The following is an 18,248-nucleotide window of genomic DNA, read 5'->3' as shown; positions in this document are numbered from 1 at the left end:
GTGTGTGTGTGTGTGTGGTCTTAATTCCAATTAAGGCCTTTTCTGCTGAAAGCTTATTTGGTTGACAGTCTTTTTGTTCTGCCTTTCTGTGACTCAGCATCGCTGCTATATGGTGAGCAGTAATCTATCCTTTTCATTTTACCGTCTCGATCCACTATTTTTTGGATACTTACCTGTGTGACACTACAGTGAGTCTCTTGTGACCACTACAACTGTCCAGCAGTGCAATTAGGAATAGATGTCAGACCTGATTTGCCAGAAGAAAATAAACTGCTCACATTAATTGTGCTAGTGCCTATATGTCTGACATTGGGTAAAAGGATATTTTCTTCAATAACAAGCAAATGACCTGTTCGGATAAGCAAATGTGTGACGACGATGATGTTCGGTTTGTGGGGCGCTCAACTGCGCGGTCTTCAGTGCTCGAAGCAAATGTGTGCTCCACCTCTGCTGTACTGCCACACTTCAGGAATTCACCAGTGCTTCCTTAATTCCTTATAAACAGCATTTCACATTTAAGAAAGAACACAGTGATAAATTTTTTATTTGACATTTGTTATTTATTCATAAACACTTCTTTCGTAATTTAATGTGACATAAAAAATTGCAAAGTACATATTTTTGAACGACAAAAATGTTCACACGAAGAAAATACATACACAAACGTCTTGTAACCACAGTCAGTCTAAGCTATTTTCTTTAAAAAAAAAAAAAAGATCTTAACATCGAACTCAATATTAAAGGTTGACAATGACGACGACGGTGGTGGTGACCATATGTCACTCTTCTCACTCAGTGTGTACAAAATGTAACATACTTCCTTAAATTTACTCCTTTCTTTAAACTACACAAACCGGCAACAAAATGAGTTACACATACAAATGTTTCTGATGAATATAGCATAAAACATGTCATTAACCTGTTTAAAGGCATTTGCAATTAACAGCAAACAAATGGACAGGCCTGTGCATAAGTAACTCACCAACAGGAACTCATGTGAAACAAAACAATTCCAAATTGAATTCAAAGTTCATTTCTAACAATTTTACAGCATAGGTAAATTTGATGCTCATGAAAATTTATGTGTAAGCCCAGTGCTAGACAGTGCATATAACTTAACACTAAAATGATTTTAATATTATTCAACAAACGGCCCCCACAATTTGGAATGTTAGATACTGCAAACTAAAGCCACTATCTGCATGTGTAAGATAACCTCTACTGCTCGGATGAAAAATCTGGACCTGAAAATCTGGTTTTTCTGTAACGTGGCACGCCAAAAACTGTTTTATCAAGTTCTCTGAACTTCTGGGGATCTGACAATTTGGATCCAGATTCGAGAGAGTACAGAACACCTCATTCCATAAATCTACCTTTTCTGGCCTGAATGTGATCTGAACCTCTTAACTTCAGTTCCTGGAAAGCCAGCTTGTCGAAGTTTCTGAATCTGGAGTCACGCGGTGTAGGTCGATCCGAACCTCTCTGTGCTCGGTCTGATACGATGGAACCAGTGTCAAGCAACTGTGACTGTTCCGACGTGACGAACCTACGCTCACGAGGCTGTTCTGAAGCCGAGAACGTAGACGTGACATTCTGTACTATGGAAATTTCTGTAGGAGGCTCCTACACTTTGCTGAATCTAGAGACACGAGACGACAGTTTATTTGTGCTTCTCAACCTCGGGTTATCGGACTGATTCTGCTTTGGAGCCACGTACCTGGAGCCACGAGACCCATCTCGGTTCGGAGTTGACGATTTGGAATCGAGAGACAGCACACGATCTGAAGCGGTATACATCATCTCACTAAGCTGAGGAGGATCTGGGGATCTGTAACCTGTCTCAAAAGACAGTTTGTGACCTGAAGTAAAGTACTCGTTTTCCTGTGTTCGATCCAAGGTGCGTACAGGCTACCTACGCTGTGCGAGATCCGATATGACGTAACTAGCTTTTCGCGACTGTGACCTTCCCGGTGTGCTGAACACACGCTCAGGTAGCTGCTGTGAAGGCAGGAATTCAGATTCGACATCTATTGCAGATTCTGTAAGAGATTCGTCTAGGTCACTGAATCTGAAGACACGGGACAGTGGTCGACCCGAACCTCTGAATGCTGGGCTCTCAGGTTTATCCCGGTTTGGAGTCACATATTTGGAATTAAGAGATGGTGCCAGATCTGAAGCCTTATACCTCAACCCACGGATCTGAGGGGGATCTGGAGCCCTAGGACCTGTCTCGAGACGCTGTCGAAGGTCCGAAGTGAGGTACCTGTTTTCCTGCGCTCGGTCCGATATGGCAGACCTGACATCTTGCAAATGTGATAGTTCTGTTGTGACAGACCCGTGCTCGTGGGGCTGCTCTGAATCCAGATATCTAGATATGACACTCCGTAGTAAGACAGTTTCTGCAGCAGGCTCATCCAATTTGCCGAATCTAGAGAGACAGGGTGACGATTTACCTGAGCCTCTGGACCTTCGGTCCTTAGGCATCTTCTGGTTGGGAGACAAGTGCCTGGAATCGCGAGACTGTGTCCGATCTGAACCCGTGTAACTCGTCTCACTAATCAGAGGAGGATCTGGGGCTTCGTAACATGTCTTAAATGACTGCCTGCGATCTGCAGTAAAGTACTCGTCTTCTTCGGCTTCATCTGAGGTGTATATAGGCTCCCTACGCTGTGCACGGTCTGATACAATGTAACTAGCTTCTCGTGACTGTGACAGTTCTGAAGTGCTAACCCCACGTTTACGCGGCCGTTGTGAAGTCAGGACTGTAGATTCGAGATCAGACAATAACAGAGACTTTTCCAGGTCACTGATTCTAGAGACACAGGATGGTGACAGAACTGAGCCTATGAACCTTTGGTTCTCACATTGATCCTGGTGCGACGAGAAGTATCTTGAACTGTGAGATGATGCCAGATCTGAAACAGTATACCTAATCTCACTTAGCTGCGGAGGATCTGGGATTCCGTAATCTGTCTCTATCAACTCTCGAAGGGGTGAAGCACTAGGCTCCCGGTGTGTTGAAGCCCGATATCCACGCTCAGGATGCAGCGAGGCCCGATACTCGCGCTTGCGGCGCAGCGAGGCCAGAAGCTCCCGGAGGTCCGAAGCACGACGATCCCGGAGGTCTGAAGCACGACGCTTCCGGCAGCGAGAACCACGATGTTTCCGACAGCGAGAACCATGATGCTCCCGACTGCTCAAAGAACGACGCTCCCGACTGCTCAAAGAACGACGCTCCCGACTGCTCAAAGAACGACGCTCCCGACTGCTCAAAGAACGACGCTCCCGACTGCTCAAAGAACGACGCTCCCGACTGCTCAAAGAACGACGCTCCCGACTGCTCAAAGAAAGACGCTCCCGACTGCTCAAAGAACGACGCTCCCGACTGCTCAAAGAACGACGCTCCCGACTGCTCAAAGAACGACGCTCCCGACTGCTCGAAGCACTACGCTCCCGACTGCTCGAAACACTACGCTCCCGACTGCTCGAAACACTACGCTCCTGACTGCTCGAAGCACTACGCTCCCGACTCCCCGAAGCACGACGCTCCCGACCCCCCGAAGCACGACGCTCCCGACCCCCCGAAGCAGGAAGGTCTCTGTTGCTTGAAGCACGAGGCTCTCGACGGTCTGAAGTTGTGAACCTTTCTTCCTCAGTTTGTTCCGTGGTGTATCTGGGCTCCTTGTGTTGTGTTCTATCTCCTCCTCGTGATCGTAATCTTTCTGATCTTTCAAAACCACGATCGTGGGTCTGTTCTGAGACTCGATTTAGGTCTGTGTGCTCAGGTTCCCAAGACTGATGCAGAGTATTAGGACCCGAAATGGGTACCCGAGTATGTGAAGAATTTTTAATTGAGGACTTCTTCACGACAGGTCGGTGTGGTTCGTAATTCGCAGGCAGTCGCGACTGATTCTGGTCTGCAGGCTGCATCTTACCCTGCTTCTTTGAACTGACGTTTTCCATCAGCTTCTTCCATTCTGACATCCGCATGAATCTAGCTCGAGTTATACCGAGGAATACTTTGAAATTGCGTGCCTTCAAGTCCTCAGAAGATTTGTCATCAACCCAAAGAGTCAGCCGTATCCTTTTGTCTGTCTCTGTTACTCTCTTGATGATTTTCCACTCGGTAGTGGAGATGTCTACATTTTGCTTCTGAACAAAGTCCAGAATCTGCTGGTTACTTCTCTTATTCATCCCCTTTATCACCCACAGTACAAACTTGGTACCCTTCAATGTGGTCTCCGCCTGTGCGACTTCCAACTTGGCACCCGGCCACGGGTCGATCTTTGGTACAGTACTGCATAGCCACGCTTTAGTCGTCCTGTTGGCGCAAGTGAATGCTAAGCCCCCATTCTCGTACTGCATGGCAGAAAACTGGATTGGTTCTCCCTTGTCTGACGGATTAATCCTCTCCACAAGTGCAGTTCCCAGCATCTCTGCCTGTTCCTCTGTCATCTTGATGTCTGGAAAGCCCTTGGGCACGACAGCCAGACTCATCGTGTCAGATTCACTGGTAGTTGTGGTATCATCCAAATTCGCTTCTTTCAATTTGCGTTTTTGCCTAACTTCATCGGTGTTCCTTTCCAATTTTTTATCTACTCCCTTACTATCAGTGACAGTTTTCTTGTTTTTGGCAACTTTATTACTTGTTTCAGACTTTTGGGTTTCTTCTACCAGTTTCCATTTCTTTCGTTCAGCTTTAGATAGCACTCTCCCCCCTACCAACAAGGCTTCCATTATTCTCATTTTTCGCTTCTGTGCACCTGACATACGCTTCTTTTTGAGTTGCTTTTGGCTGACATCTGTTTCCGCTACTTCAGTTTCCATCCTCATAGATGCGTCAGATTGATCTTCCTCTTCAGGAACCTCACCATTTTGTTCCTCTTTCTGTTCTTCTCCCATCCCTCCAGAATTCTCAGCTTGTCCTGATGTATCCATTGCCTCTTCTACAAAAAGTTCAGACGTGTCTCTTTCCTCCGAATCTCCAGTTCCATTTTTGTTGACCTCTTCAGTTATAGAGTTGTCAGCATTAATAATATAACCTGACTCCACTTCTTTCAAGTTGTGTTTTTGCTGAACAGGTGCTTCCCCATTGTCAGCATTAGTTTTTAATTTTTTAATATTGCCATAACTTATTTCAGGACTTTGGATGTCTTCCTCTGGTTTCCATTCCTTTGGTACAGTTTTGGGTACTACTCTCTCCCATGTTGCCTCACACTCTTGTTCCTCTTCCAGTTCTTTCATTCCCTCAGAATTCTCATCTCCCAATACTTCCATTTTCTCCATCTTCGCAACCTCAGTAATGTGTCGTTCCCCAGAAACATTCGCAGACTTCTCTGTCGAAGGCATATTTACAGTCTCTATGGCAGACACACCTGGCACCGATTTTTCTGCGAGGTTCGAGCTCCCCCCCTCTGCAGCACTGTTGTCCCTTCTCCGGACTGCTCTTTCAGAGCTGTTTTCGGATTTGTCGGTTTCCCCAGCACCAGGTACGGCAGCCGAGGTCCCTCCTGTTGCGAGTTTAGAAGAATCTCCCTCTGCAACTGCACCTTTATCACCTACGAGGCCCGGGGTCACCTCACCTCGAGGTCCCCTGGTGCCTAGTTCGCATTCAGTCTGTTCTGAATCCCGGGTCGCCTCACAGAGAGGTCCCCTGGAATCTTCGGCATCTGCTCGCTCGGAGCTAATTTCAGTTTTTTTCTCTATGATCCCACGAGAAGCTGAGGAAAGTGTGGACCACCCGGACAGAGCCCCGCTTGCCCGGGCTAGGCTGGATACTCTGGGAGGGCGCCCGGTATCCCAGAGGCCCCGTTCGAGGCACAGCTCCCCTGTGCCACGCACCCCTCGGCACGGGTCGCACCACACCTTGGGTTGGGGGGCAGTTTAACGTCGTACCCAGGACGACCCCTCTATCAGTGTGCCTGCACGGAGGGTTTGGAAAGTACTTCGTACCATGCATAATTTGAAGAGTGTTCTGTATCGCCTCAACCCATAAGCTGCAACTGCAAACAGAATCAGAAAGAGAGAAACACTGAAATTCAAGAACTGCGTTTTTGTTCACCAAACAGGAAAGCTGTCCTCATCGATTGTTGGTTTGAATGCCAAAGTGCTTTAATAGGAGTAATCCTGTCTGAGATGGTGTAACCGTGCCTTCCTATGATTTTTGAACTGACCTACCAAGCCAGTTACAGGATAGCTATCTTTTACGTGGACCTTGGACCACAGTATAACTTGGTGTTTTTCACAATAACAAATCTCTCTTGTCAAAATCGGCAGAAAACGATCGGGTATCAAATCCAATTACCTAGGATTTCTAGCAGAACATACCAACTGTATTACCATGGCACACTCCTCACCTCAGATGATGAACAATAGGCTCATTAAATGTGCATAAATTCTGCAAGTTTGCACCAGTTTAACTCTTTCCACTCCTATGTATGATCAAACAAACTTCGTATCATAATGTCAATTCTAGACAAAGGTATTTCATGTGAGAAATTGAAAATTTAAGTTAGAAATTCACTACCAGGCACAGCTGTTCACGAGGGATAAAATGTGGACAGGAACTTGTGTCCCGAAACATCGTTCGATGACGCTACAGGGTGTCAAAATTATAGGTGCTGACACCTGTAAATGTACATATACATGGTACCAATTTTCAGGGATAATGGAGAAGATAAACGTATCAATTTGAGACAGGGGACCTTGCCCAGAAACAAATGATACAAAAGTTGTAAGAGAAAATTGGTTTGAGACCTCTGACAGTGAATACATGTAACAGTATTTTTGCTAAGAGTGTAGAGTAGGCAACTTTCAGAGGTTGTAGTTTGGACCAAAACAAGAAAAAAATGTCCAGTAAACATTGTCTCTAAAAGGCATATCTCAGGAACTATGAGCACTTGTTTACCTTTGCTGCTGTGAAACACATCTCATCTACTGAACTAGTGCTCATAGCTCTTAAGGAATGTGCTTCAGAGCCAGTGTTTCCTGGATATTTTTGTCTTGCTTTGGTCCACAGAAATCTCCTCCAAAAAATGGAAAAAGCGAAAGGCTTACTGTAGAAGATGGATAGAGGCGCCGGGACCTGTGGCTACGACACTGTAGTGCCGTCGCACATTTCCGGGCACAGGTTCCTATCCTCATTTCCTTCTTCGGGACACCTTATACAGCCCCACGAAGTTTGTCAGAATGATTTTGAAACACCTGGTGTGTTTCATTTAATTGTTACTTTTTAGGTACGAAGAAGTTGGTGTAATAGACTTTGAAGCAGTTAATAATAATCAATTTTGTATTTCAGTTTCGATTTTCAGATGTTTCCATCCCTATCGCAAGAAAATTATCTCAATTTGCACATCATTGTTACACTACTGTTTAATATTCTGCCTTAAACTGCAATTATTGTGTGTGTGTGTGTGTGTGTGTGTGTGTGAGCGCGCGCGCACTCCTGCTGCTATCCACATCTCCTCCTAAACCACTGGACCGATTTCGACCAGACTTGATCACATATCCCTTACTGTCAGGTCCAATAGTTGTGGGAGTAAGAACCACCTACCTACCACAGTTCAGGAGACGATATGCCACAAATAATGAGATGTACGAGAAACTGTCGCATTGCATGTGACATTTAAATTTACAACTTCTTGTCTACTAACTCTATTTGCAACACAATCTGTAGACAGTATCCACATATGCTGCTGAATGTACCTACAGAATAATGTCACTGAACGGCACACACAGACTGGGAGGTACGTCGTCATAAACGCTGAGGTGTGTCAGAAAGTGCAACGTTGTGAATGACATTTAAATTTATTGGGTCTTTGCTACCACCTCTGTTTTCAACATATTTCTCTGACAGTATCCAAATATGTCACCGAATGTACCTCTGCAAATATACAATTGTACGACACGCAGTTTGAGAGATGCGACATCACATACACTGAGATACACGAAAAATGCCGGATCGTGCATCTGTGATTGTTATCTGCACAGCCAGAAGACACACCTTGTCGGTGCTGCACATTTTAGCGATTCTGATCGAGATAAACTTATGCTGCAGTCTCCAGTATAGAAGGGCGCACAGAATCAGCTAAGCGAAAAATCTGTGCAAAATGCATGTTTATTTATATATCAAAGCTAACTTGGGCATCTTTCCTTGTGAGAGACCCTGCACAAGACTGTGTGTAGATTTGAAGTTCCAGATTTGAATAGTTTACTGTTTGGCTCGTTTCTTCTGCATAATCTCAGATCAATTATATCGATACCTAACATTCACGACTGCCGTGGTAAACTAGTACTGTTATCGTCAATTGTAGGCTTAAACTATACTGTGCTCTTATAAAAATTTTTAGGAAAGTATGGCTACAGTCGTTCGCAGCAATTTTTTTCCAATTTCAATCTACAATTACGTTGTTGTTGTTGTGGTCTTCAGTCCTGAGACTGGTTTGATGCAGCTCTCCATGCTACTCTATCATGTGCAAGCTTCATCTCCCAGTACCTACTGCAACCTACATCCTTCTGAATCTGCTTAGTGTATTCATCTCTTGGTCTCCCTCTACGATTCTTACCCTCCACGCTGCCCTCCAATACTAAATTGGTGATCCCTTGATGCCTCAGAACATGTCCTACCAACCGATCCCTTCTTCTAGTCAAGTTGTGCCACAAACTTCTCTTCTCCCAAATCCTATTCAATACCTCCTCATTAGTTACGTGATCTACCCACCTTATCTTCAGCATTCTTCTGTAGCACCACATTTCGAAAGCTTCTATTCTCTTCTTGTCCAAACTAGTTATCGTCCATGTTTCATTCCATACAATTACGTAAGAAATACATTAGTTTCAGTGTTTTCAGATGCTTGCAACACTATTTTTTCATAAGTTAATGGTACGAGTGTTTTGAATACATGATTTAATATTTAATTTGTAGCAAATCTGTGTTTGTGGTTCACAGTTCAGCCAAAGTATACATCACCCCTGAATTTCATTGATTGGAGGGAGGGAGGGGAGAGAGAGAGAGAGAGAGAGAGAGAGAGAGAGAGAGAGAGAGAGAGAGAGAGAGAGAATTTCTGGAAACTGCCATAGTCCTTTGTATAATCTTAAGAGCTACTTGAAACAAATCAGCATTCATGATTTAGTTACTGTAGCAGGTTTTCTAACTAACATATTGTGTTACATCTAGTTTTCCCTTAAAGGGGAGTAGCCCTACATATTATCTGCATTTATCGTAAATTAGCCCTGTATTTGAGGTTGCTAATGACTACAATTAACATTTTAGGAAGCTAGTAATATTTTCCACAGGTTTTTGTTTTCCTTAATAAAAATTTCATTTTGTGTACCTGCTTCAGCTATTGTAAGGAAATAGCAACCTTTTAGCTCTACAGATTAAAAGACAATCAGCAGGTTTAATTTAAATTATTTGTTCACTGCCTTGTAGTACACTGCACCAGCAAAAATGCAGCCACACTGTGAATGCTGTTCTCAAACAAAGGATAAGTTAGTTGACGTTCGTAAGCAGCTGGAAACTGGCCCGACTACAGTCAAACAATTGGCAGCTACTGCAAATCGGTGCGTTGGAAGAGCTCCCTAGAATTGTGTATCTGTGATACCTGTACCAGAGGTACCACAAGTACTGTAATGTGGATCCCGTCATTACCGATCCCCCTAACCGACATCTTTGAGGTGCTGTCTCTCACTGAAACTGAGCCATTGGGCTTCACTTGTTTTGGGTCCAGTGTCAGGAGGAGGCAAATGCAAAAGAGTAGGGGGTCTATTAATTGTCGGCAGTTCAAACATATGGTGAATGATGGTGCCCCTTAGGGGAATGGCAGCAAGGGACAGGAACACCACCTGATGCACTCAGTGTGTACGCTTGGGGGCCGCATTCAACATATACCTACAAGACAGATGTCAGGTCACACACAAAGTGGACAATGTTATTAAGAAGTGCAGCTCCAGTCCAACTGTAGTAAAGTACGGTGTGTCCAAAGGACCAGTTCTGGGTCCTTTATCGTTCATACTATATGTTAATGATCTGCCAACAGAACACAACAGCAGGATACTTAACTATGCAGATGACACAACCGTTGCTAACTGAGGAACCAATGAGAATGATTTGGCGCAAAATTGTTCTGGTGTTGTAACGAAGCAGGGTTGCCCACTGCTATCCTGTTTTGGTTTTACACTCCTTCAGTAACTTAGTTAAGCAATGAACTTTTCTTTTTTTTCATTTTCACTACTCAGATTCTGACTACAGATTCTGTGGCCTTCAGCCTCATAGCACAGAATTCGGAAATAGTTTGAATAAAATTCCCCTAGTAAAATCTATTATTTCAGTACATTCTAATGTCTATTCTGAAAGTAATGAGCTACTTAGTTTTATTGGAAATGCATCCTATTAAAAGTTATGAACAATGATGTATATTGTACATATTAAGTAAAATTCAAGTGAGCTAATAGATCAAATGCAGCTATAAGACTGCATCCAAAAGAAAGCCTGAAGTTTACCGATTCCAGCAAAGTGTTTAAATTAACCTAAAGTCTATTAGTTAAATAGATATTAAGACTTGAAATCTGTAGCCTGTATGACTTTCAGTGCCAACTGTGACCAAACTACTGAATAATTACGAGATCTGTTTTGATACTTTTGCTACCTATATTTTTCTACTTAAAATGACTCCAGTCTCAACTTTGTAAGTGCATTAGTTAAGGGGGGACGTACATGAAAATGACCAAATTTGTGAAAAAAATTTTATTGGCTCTTCATTTACTACATGGTATTGAAATTTCAATTACCAAATATTACGTTCCAATTCCGCTTCTAAGGGGGAAAAAAATAATAATTTGTAATAGCTTGCACAGGGCGACGCCCCCCCATCTTGGTCTTCATCCTCTCGTATATCTATTTATACTGCGTTTTTTTCCAGTTTTGTGCAGTCACAATGCAGGGAACGTTTGTGTACTACATCAAGAAGGCTGTGGAATAATATCTCTGCCGCTGGTTTTATATTCTTTGATTTATAGCGTTTGTTTACGAGTGTTTGTTTGGAATACATTTTTACGAAAGTTGTAAGTAGACTTGTTATTATATTTTGCAGCATGCCGCGTTCTAGTAAGGTGTTTAAAAAGGTTAGAAAGTGTCAAGCTTCTCGATGTAGTAAAGACAACTTGAAAACCAGCCCCATAATAACAAATGGAAACGATACTTCAACCAAGAAAGCGAGTGCTTCGAGAAGGAAAATTGACAGCTGTCAATCACTTGATGATTGTGGCTCAGACACTCAAGCTACTAGTGGTTTTAGGCTTATTGATTTGAAAATACTATCTGATATTATATCATCTGCTTGTGTATGTGCTGACTGTGGTGCAAAAAGTTTGAGATTATATGACGAAGAAAACAGAATTGGAATAGTGTGTATGTTGCATCTTACTTGTGAAAGCTGTCATTCAGACACTGCTTTTAGAACTTCGGCATCAAGTAACCGGATATATGAAGCAAATATGCGTTTAATATATGGCATGAGATGTTTGGGCATAGGCAGGGAAGGTACCAGACTGTTTTGTGGGATCATGAACATGCCACAACCAAGTGCTAGGTACACCACTGGAAATAAAACACTGCTAAGTGCTCTTCAAGAGGAAGTGGAAGAAAACTTGAAGTCCTCTGCAAAGGAAGCTGTGAAGATGAATAGTGAACTAAAGACAGAAGCAGATAACACGCCAGACACCGATTTGTGTGTGTCATGTGATGGAACGTGGATGAAGCGTGGACATACATCACTGTATGGAGTATCATCTGTCATTAGTGTTGATACTGGAAAAATTCTTGACGTTCAGGTAATGAGCAAATATTGCTATAGCTGTGTACTCGGAAAGAGAGCTGGTGAAGTGGAAGAAAATAAGTGGCAGGTTGAACACAAGAAAGTGTGCTGTAGAAATTATTCTGGTTCTAGTGGTGGAATGGAACCTGCAGCTATGAAACTTATGTTCCATCGAAGTGTGGAAAAGTACGGTGTTAGATACACAAAATACCTTGGTGATGGTGACTCCAGCTCCTTCAAAACTGTTTTGGAAAGTGAACCTTATGGTCCCCATTGTGCTATAGAAAAGTTGGAATGTGTTGGACATGTGCAAAAACGAATGGGAGGCAGACTTTTAAAATTGAAACGTGAATTGAAGGGCAGGAAACTTGAGGATGGAAAACTTTTAGGTGGTCCCAACAGACTCACAGACAAAGAAATTCATTCTTTACAAGTGTACTATGGCAAGGCAATAAGGGACAACAGTGGAAATTTGAATAACATGCAGAAGGCTGTGTGGTCTATTTATTTTCATAAACTATCCACAGATGACAAACCTGTACATAATTTGTGTGACATATCGTGGTGCAAATTCAAGCAGGCTGAGCGTGATGGCATGAACTATTCACACAAGCACAGTTTACCTGTGGCTGTTTTAAGTGCTATAAAACCAACATTTAGGTGTTTAGCAGAGCCAGACCTCCTACGAAAGTGTGTGCATGGAAAGACACAAAACCCTAATGAAAGTTACAACTCACTGATTTGGAAACGTTGCCCAAAAACAACATTTGTTTCAACAATTATTGTTGAAATTGCTGCATATGATGCTTGTTTAGTTTTTAACAATGGTAATCTTGGAAGAATAAAAACTCTACAGAGGCTAGGATTTCATCCAGGAGCTTTCACCTATTCAATATTGAAGGACATCGATGACAAAAGAGTTGCTGCGGCTGATATTACAGCCAATAAAATTGAACAGCAGGTTAACCAAAGAAGACAAGCAAAGAAGAGACTGCTTGCAGATGAAGAGGAGTATGCATATGGCTTGCACTAGTTCACACAGAGACGGTAAGACCTAATACAAACACTATCAAATCATTGATTCAGTTTTCCCGTAACTTACATTTTTATAACTTTATGTACCTTTTTCTCAAAAACCACAAAAGGTAGAGAAGTGAAATTTGGTATATGACTAGTCAGTACTATAGTGAAAAATTCTGTGGAAGGAATTTTCATTTAATAAAATAGTAAGGTATTTATGGTAGAAAATATTCCTTAAATTTGATATATTATTTTTCAGGGAAATTGGGAGACCCGTAAAAACTGAACAAAAGAAGATATAAAAATTCTGCTCCACAGAGTTTTGTAATTATTTGGTATGAAAGTGTGTACAAAAATTCATTAACATTGCTCTCACAGTTTTCTCAAAAAAGGAACATTTGTAATTACATTGTTGAAAAAAAATTAATTGTTAATAATTAAAGATGTAAAAGGTCAATAAAAATGAAAATTTAGGTTCATATGCGCATAACATTTCTTAATAACTGTACCAAATTTGGATTGATTATCTTAAAAAATTAGAGTTTTATAAAATACTTTTAAAATTACTGCAGTTTCGTGTACGTCCCCCCTTAAGAATTAAGTAAATTTGAATAAGTAAAAATTATTGTTCAAGAGGGCTGCCACGGTTATAAGTCGGGAATTCCCACTGCAGATGCATAAGTTAGTTCTGCGTATTTAAATTGATACAGCTCACTCGTGTTATTTAAGTAATAAAACCCAATAGTTAACTTCAAAACCAATTAGAAAGGACAATTTTAACCCTGGGAAATTATAAACTATAATATATCAACAGAAATAGTCAAATATTCAAGCACTCGTCTATATAAGGTCCGAACTGGTGCAGTTCTCAGTTAGTTCTCGGTCAGATTCTCACGGAGCAAAAGTGCAGCAAGTCGGTGCCGGAATGTGATGTGATAGTACTTGAAACAGAAGCTTAACTTTTCCGGTCGGTACCAAAAAAGTGTAATTGTATTAAGCTTTGAACATTTAACGTGTATTGTGAACATTGTTAAAGACTGGAAGTTTTTGACCTACCTAATGTGACGATTATTAAGTGTAAGAGGCCTGGTCACACGAATATTGTGTGTGTGAGTGATAACAAATAAATCGCACTGTGGTTGTCGTAAGTGTTCGACAATGAATATGGTCTTGACTTTTGATTGTGGAAAACATAGTCTAGGATCCTGGCTTCTTAATTGCAGTGTGAGTTAGGTGAGACGGACGCAGCTACCATTAAATAAGCAAAGCAAGGTAGGTCAGGAACACTGCACGCTGTCTAGTGGGTGAGGAAATGTTTCACTACATCCGGTTGTGACGTGAACTTTAAGTGGCACTAATATAAGGATTCAGCCTGGCACGTTACAGTGTCTTATTTGGATTGAAGAATTACTTCCAAAACAATTACTTAAGCTTAAACATCAATAATGGAATTTCAAATACACCACAAACAAGATGAAATGCAATGGAGTGTTGTGTCTGATGGTGGTTCAGAAATAAAACTGAAAGATAAAACTTCCTTCCTTGGTGTAACGTTAGACCAGCATCTCTCTTGGGAGCATCTATTGACTTCTTATGCCAAAAACTAAGCAAATCAATTTATGCAATGTGGACAACGTCACAATTTCTTAAATATGATGAAATGAGTATAATCTACTATGCTTTAGTGTCTCCACACCTCACATATGGAATTGAAGTATGGGGATGTGCTGCTGCCAAGCATGTAAATAGGGTATTCATCCTCCAAAAAAGGGCAGTTAGGATCATGTGGAAGCTTAGATATAATGAGTACTGCAAAGCAATTTTCAAAATTATGTAACTACTAACACTCTCATCACTATATATTTATAAAACTGTTCAGCTGATGATAAAATGCAAGCAATACAATCATCTAAATAGAGATAATTATCACCTGGAAGGAAATAATACAAAAATTGCAGACAAGAGCCTCTATTACATGGGGATCAAATTTTATAACAAACTTCCAAAAAAAATTAAAAAGCTTAAGTGGAAGCTGCTTTGAAATTGCCTTGAAGGAGTTCCTCAGCAGTAAGTGTTTTTATAGTATTAAGGAATTCCTCTCAGAGGAGTAGAATACTTTCATTTGTATAAATAGTACAGAGTGCATTCCATAAGTAATGCGATCAATTTTTTTTCTGACTTAACGGTTGTAATGGATCTGGGAGATGTTATTTTTTTACCGTATTTGTAAATGTTTTCTTATATTTTTGTCAGAATTTATTATAATTTGTCTTATTATATGTTAATTTACTTCTGTTTTTGAGAGTAAAAGCATATTGATTACTATTAGAAAATGTATCGAAGAATAGCAAAGAGACTGATAACAAGTGGAAACTTGTGAATTGTGTAAAATATCTTTGACGTTGGAGTCGTCTTTGACTATAGTCAGTCGGCAGCTAACTCTTGGTGTGTGTTGACGGAAGAACAATGTGAAGGTCGCAGTCATAAATAATTTTGAATTATGTTACTATTATTTTTGTATTAACTAAAAAGAAGAAACTACATTTGAAGAAACTGTATTTGAAACACCAAAATGAGAGAAACACGTTGAACCACGTCATTTCTGCAGCTGACATAGATGCATTGTGGAATCATACTTAGACAACTGAAGCCGAGACTAATATCGCCTTGCAAACGTCTAACGGAAAAGGTACTGTCACGAAATATGGCAAATTTAAGTAAATAAAAAATAGTGACCATAGTTTCAACTTGTGTATTAGCCGGGAAGCCATATTTCACGGTACACCACAGCGTGTTGTAACCGGCTAGGCTAAATGGAGGGGGAATGTTAGCTTCAAAACACTCCGTGTCTCGTTCGGCTGTGAGCTGCCCGAGAGTCAGGATGTGCATTTCTGTCAACCCCGTTTTGAGTTTATGTGACACGGCACAATTCTGTAGAGCAACGGTACACTATCAAATTTTGCATTAAACTTGGGATTTTTTAGTACGACTCTGAGACATAAAGGCAGAGTTCAGAGTGGCACACCCCACTGTCACCCTGTCCCAAGAAGGCACGCATGAGCCAGTCCGAGATCAAAACCGTGCTCACTGTCTTCTTTGATGTCAAGAGACATCGTCCACCACGAATTTGTACCTACCGGGACTACAGTGAACTCAGCTTTCTACTCGGAAGTGCTCAAAAGACTGGAAAGGAAGATCTCGCGCTGTCAAAGCAACATCGAGGACACGTGTAAAGCTCACCATGGCAACGTGCCGAGTCACAGCGCCTTCACTGTCAACGACTTCCTGGCCAGGACGAAGACTCCACTGGTTCCCCAATCTCCCTACAGTCCTGACCTGGCTCCTTTTTGTTTCCTCGGATAAAAGGAGTCATGAAAGGAAAGCATTGGGACACGACTGAAAGCATCCAGGCATAGAAACACAACGTCCAGAAGTGTATCAACGCAAGAGGGTGCTATTTTGAAAATTTTAAATTATCTGTATGAATATATTCAATAAATAATTTTTTATTAATTTGGTCGTATTACGTATGGAATGCACCTTGTATTTACACGTACATTAAAAAAAAAAAAAAAAATTAAAAAAAAAAAAAAAATTTTTTTTTTTATGTGTAGGCTTATTGTATACAATTGTTTCCCACAATGTTATAAGTAGAAATGATCAATATGTAAACTATCCAAAACAAATCCTTGTATTTGTCCACAGAGAATAAATAAATAAATTGAATAGGCTATTCTGGTAGCCACTGAGGGAACAAGAGGCAACCAACTGCACATTGTAGTGGACATTGGAACAAATGATGCCTCTCACATCTGGGCTTCAAAGTCATTCTTGGGTCATTCCAGCAACTGGCAGAGAAGTTTGAGAAGTCCACCTGAGCGTGAAATTTCAACAAAGCTCACAATCTGCAGCACTGTGCCCACAACTGGTCATTGCCCTTGGTTCTCAGTCAAATGGAAGGACCGAACCACAGACTTCGAAGGTTCTGTGACACGCTAGGCTGCGACTTCCTGGATTTGTGCCATATGGTTGAGAACTGAAGGGTCCACCTAAATCGGTCAGATGTGAACTACTTACAGCTACACTGTGTGGGGAGTACACAAGGGTGTTTTAGATTAGGCAACTCTCCATCCAATCCAATTAACAATTACTATAGGAAACCCAGAACTTTAAGTATAAGATTGAAAGAAATGCCACCCACAGTTGAGGGTATTAAAATCCTAATGGTAAACTGCCGAAGCAATCACAACAAAGGGTCAGAGTTTGAAGCACTCGTGAAAAGCATTGAAGCTCACATAGTACACTACTGGCCATTAAAATTGCTACACCACGAAGATGATGTGCTACAGACGCGAAATTTAACCGACAGGACGAAGATGCTGTGATATGCAAATAATTAGCTTTTCAGAGCATTCACACAAGGTTGGCGCCGATGGCGACACCTACAACGTGCTGACATGAGGAAAGTTTCCAACAGATTTCTCACACAAACAGCAATTGGCTGGCGTTGCTTGGTGAAACACTGTTGTGATGCCTCGTGTAAGGAGGAGAAATGCGTACCATCACGTTTCCGACTTTGATAAAGGTCGCATTGTAGCCTATCACGATTGAGGTTTATCGTATCGTGACATTGCTGCTCGCGTTGCTGGTGATCCAATGACTGTTAACAGAATATGGAATCGATTGGAGGGTAATACAGAACGCCATGCTGGATCCCAACGGCCTCGTATCACTAGCAGTCGAGAGGACAGGCATCTTATCCGCATGGCTGTAACGGATCGTGCAGCCATGTCACGATCCCTAAGTCAACAGATGGGGACATTTGCAAGACAACAACCACCTGCACGAACAGTTCGATGACGTTTGCAGCAGCATGGACTATCAGCTTGGAGACTGTGGCTGCGGTTACCCTTGACGCTGCATCACAGACAGGAGCGCCTGCGATGGTGTACTCGACGACAAACCTGCGTGCACGAATGGCAAAACATCTTTTTTTTTTAATCCAGTTTCTGTTTACAGCATCATGATGGTCGCATCCGTGTTTGGTGACACTGTGGTGAACGCACATTGGAAGCGCGTATTCGTCTTCGCCATACTGGCGTATCACCCAGCGTGATGGTATGGAGTGCCACCTGTTACATGTCTCGGTCACCTCTTGTTCACATTGACGGAACTTTGAACAGTGGACGTTACATTTCAGGTGTGTTACGAACCGTGGCTCTACCCTTCATTCGATCCCTGCGAAACCCTACATTTCAGCAGAATAATGCATGACTGGATGTTGCAGATCCTGTACGGACCAGCACATTCTCCAGATCTCTCACCAACTGAAAACGTCTGGTCAATCGTGGCCGAGCAACTGGCTCGTCACAATATGCCAGTCACTACTCTTCATGAACTGTGGTATTGTGTTGT

The 18,248-nt window shown here is 41.9% G+C and overlaps 2 protein-coding genes across 2 annotated transcripts; one reads left to right on the top strand and one right to left on the bottom strand.

The window, feature by feature from the left end:
* Positions 1-514: 514 nt before the first annotated feature.
* On the bottom strand, positions 515-6,682 carry LOC124553583. The gene has a single exon (XM_047127432.1). The coding sequence runs from the start codon at positions 5,347-5,349 to the stop codon at positions 1,909-1,911; it is 3,441 nt and encodes a 1,146-aa protein (XP_046983388.1). The 5' UTR covers positions 5,350-6,682; the 3' UTR covers positions 515-1,908.
* A 4,178-nt stretch (positions 6,683-10,860) lies between these two features.
* On the top strand, positions 10,861-13,155 carry LOC124553880. The gene is made up of 2 exons (XM_047127884.1): positions 10,861-12,860; positions 13,093-13,155. Exon 1 carries the CDS (start codon positions 11,092-11,094, stop codon positions 12,844-12,846), a length of 1,755 nt encoding a protein of 584 aa, XP_046983840.1. The 5' UTR covers positions 10,861-11,091; the 3' UTR covers positions 12,847-12,860; positions 13,093-13,155.
* Positions 13,156-18,248: the final 5,093 nt, after the last annotated feature.

Source organism: Schistocerca americana, chromosome 11 (genome assembly GCF_021461395.2).
Source record: "Schistocerca americana isolate TAMUIC-IGC-003095 chromosome 11, iqSchAmer2.1, whole genome shotgun sequence".
Taxonomy (NCBI): Eukaryota; Metazoa; Arthropoda; class Insecta; order Orthoptera; family Acrididae; genus Schistocerca; species Schistocerca americana.
Note: the sequence above shows the minus strand (reverse complement) of the source record. Positions and strands in the feature narration are given on the sequence as shown.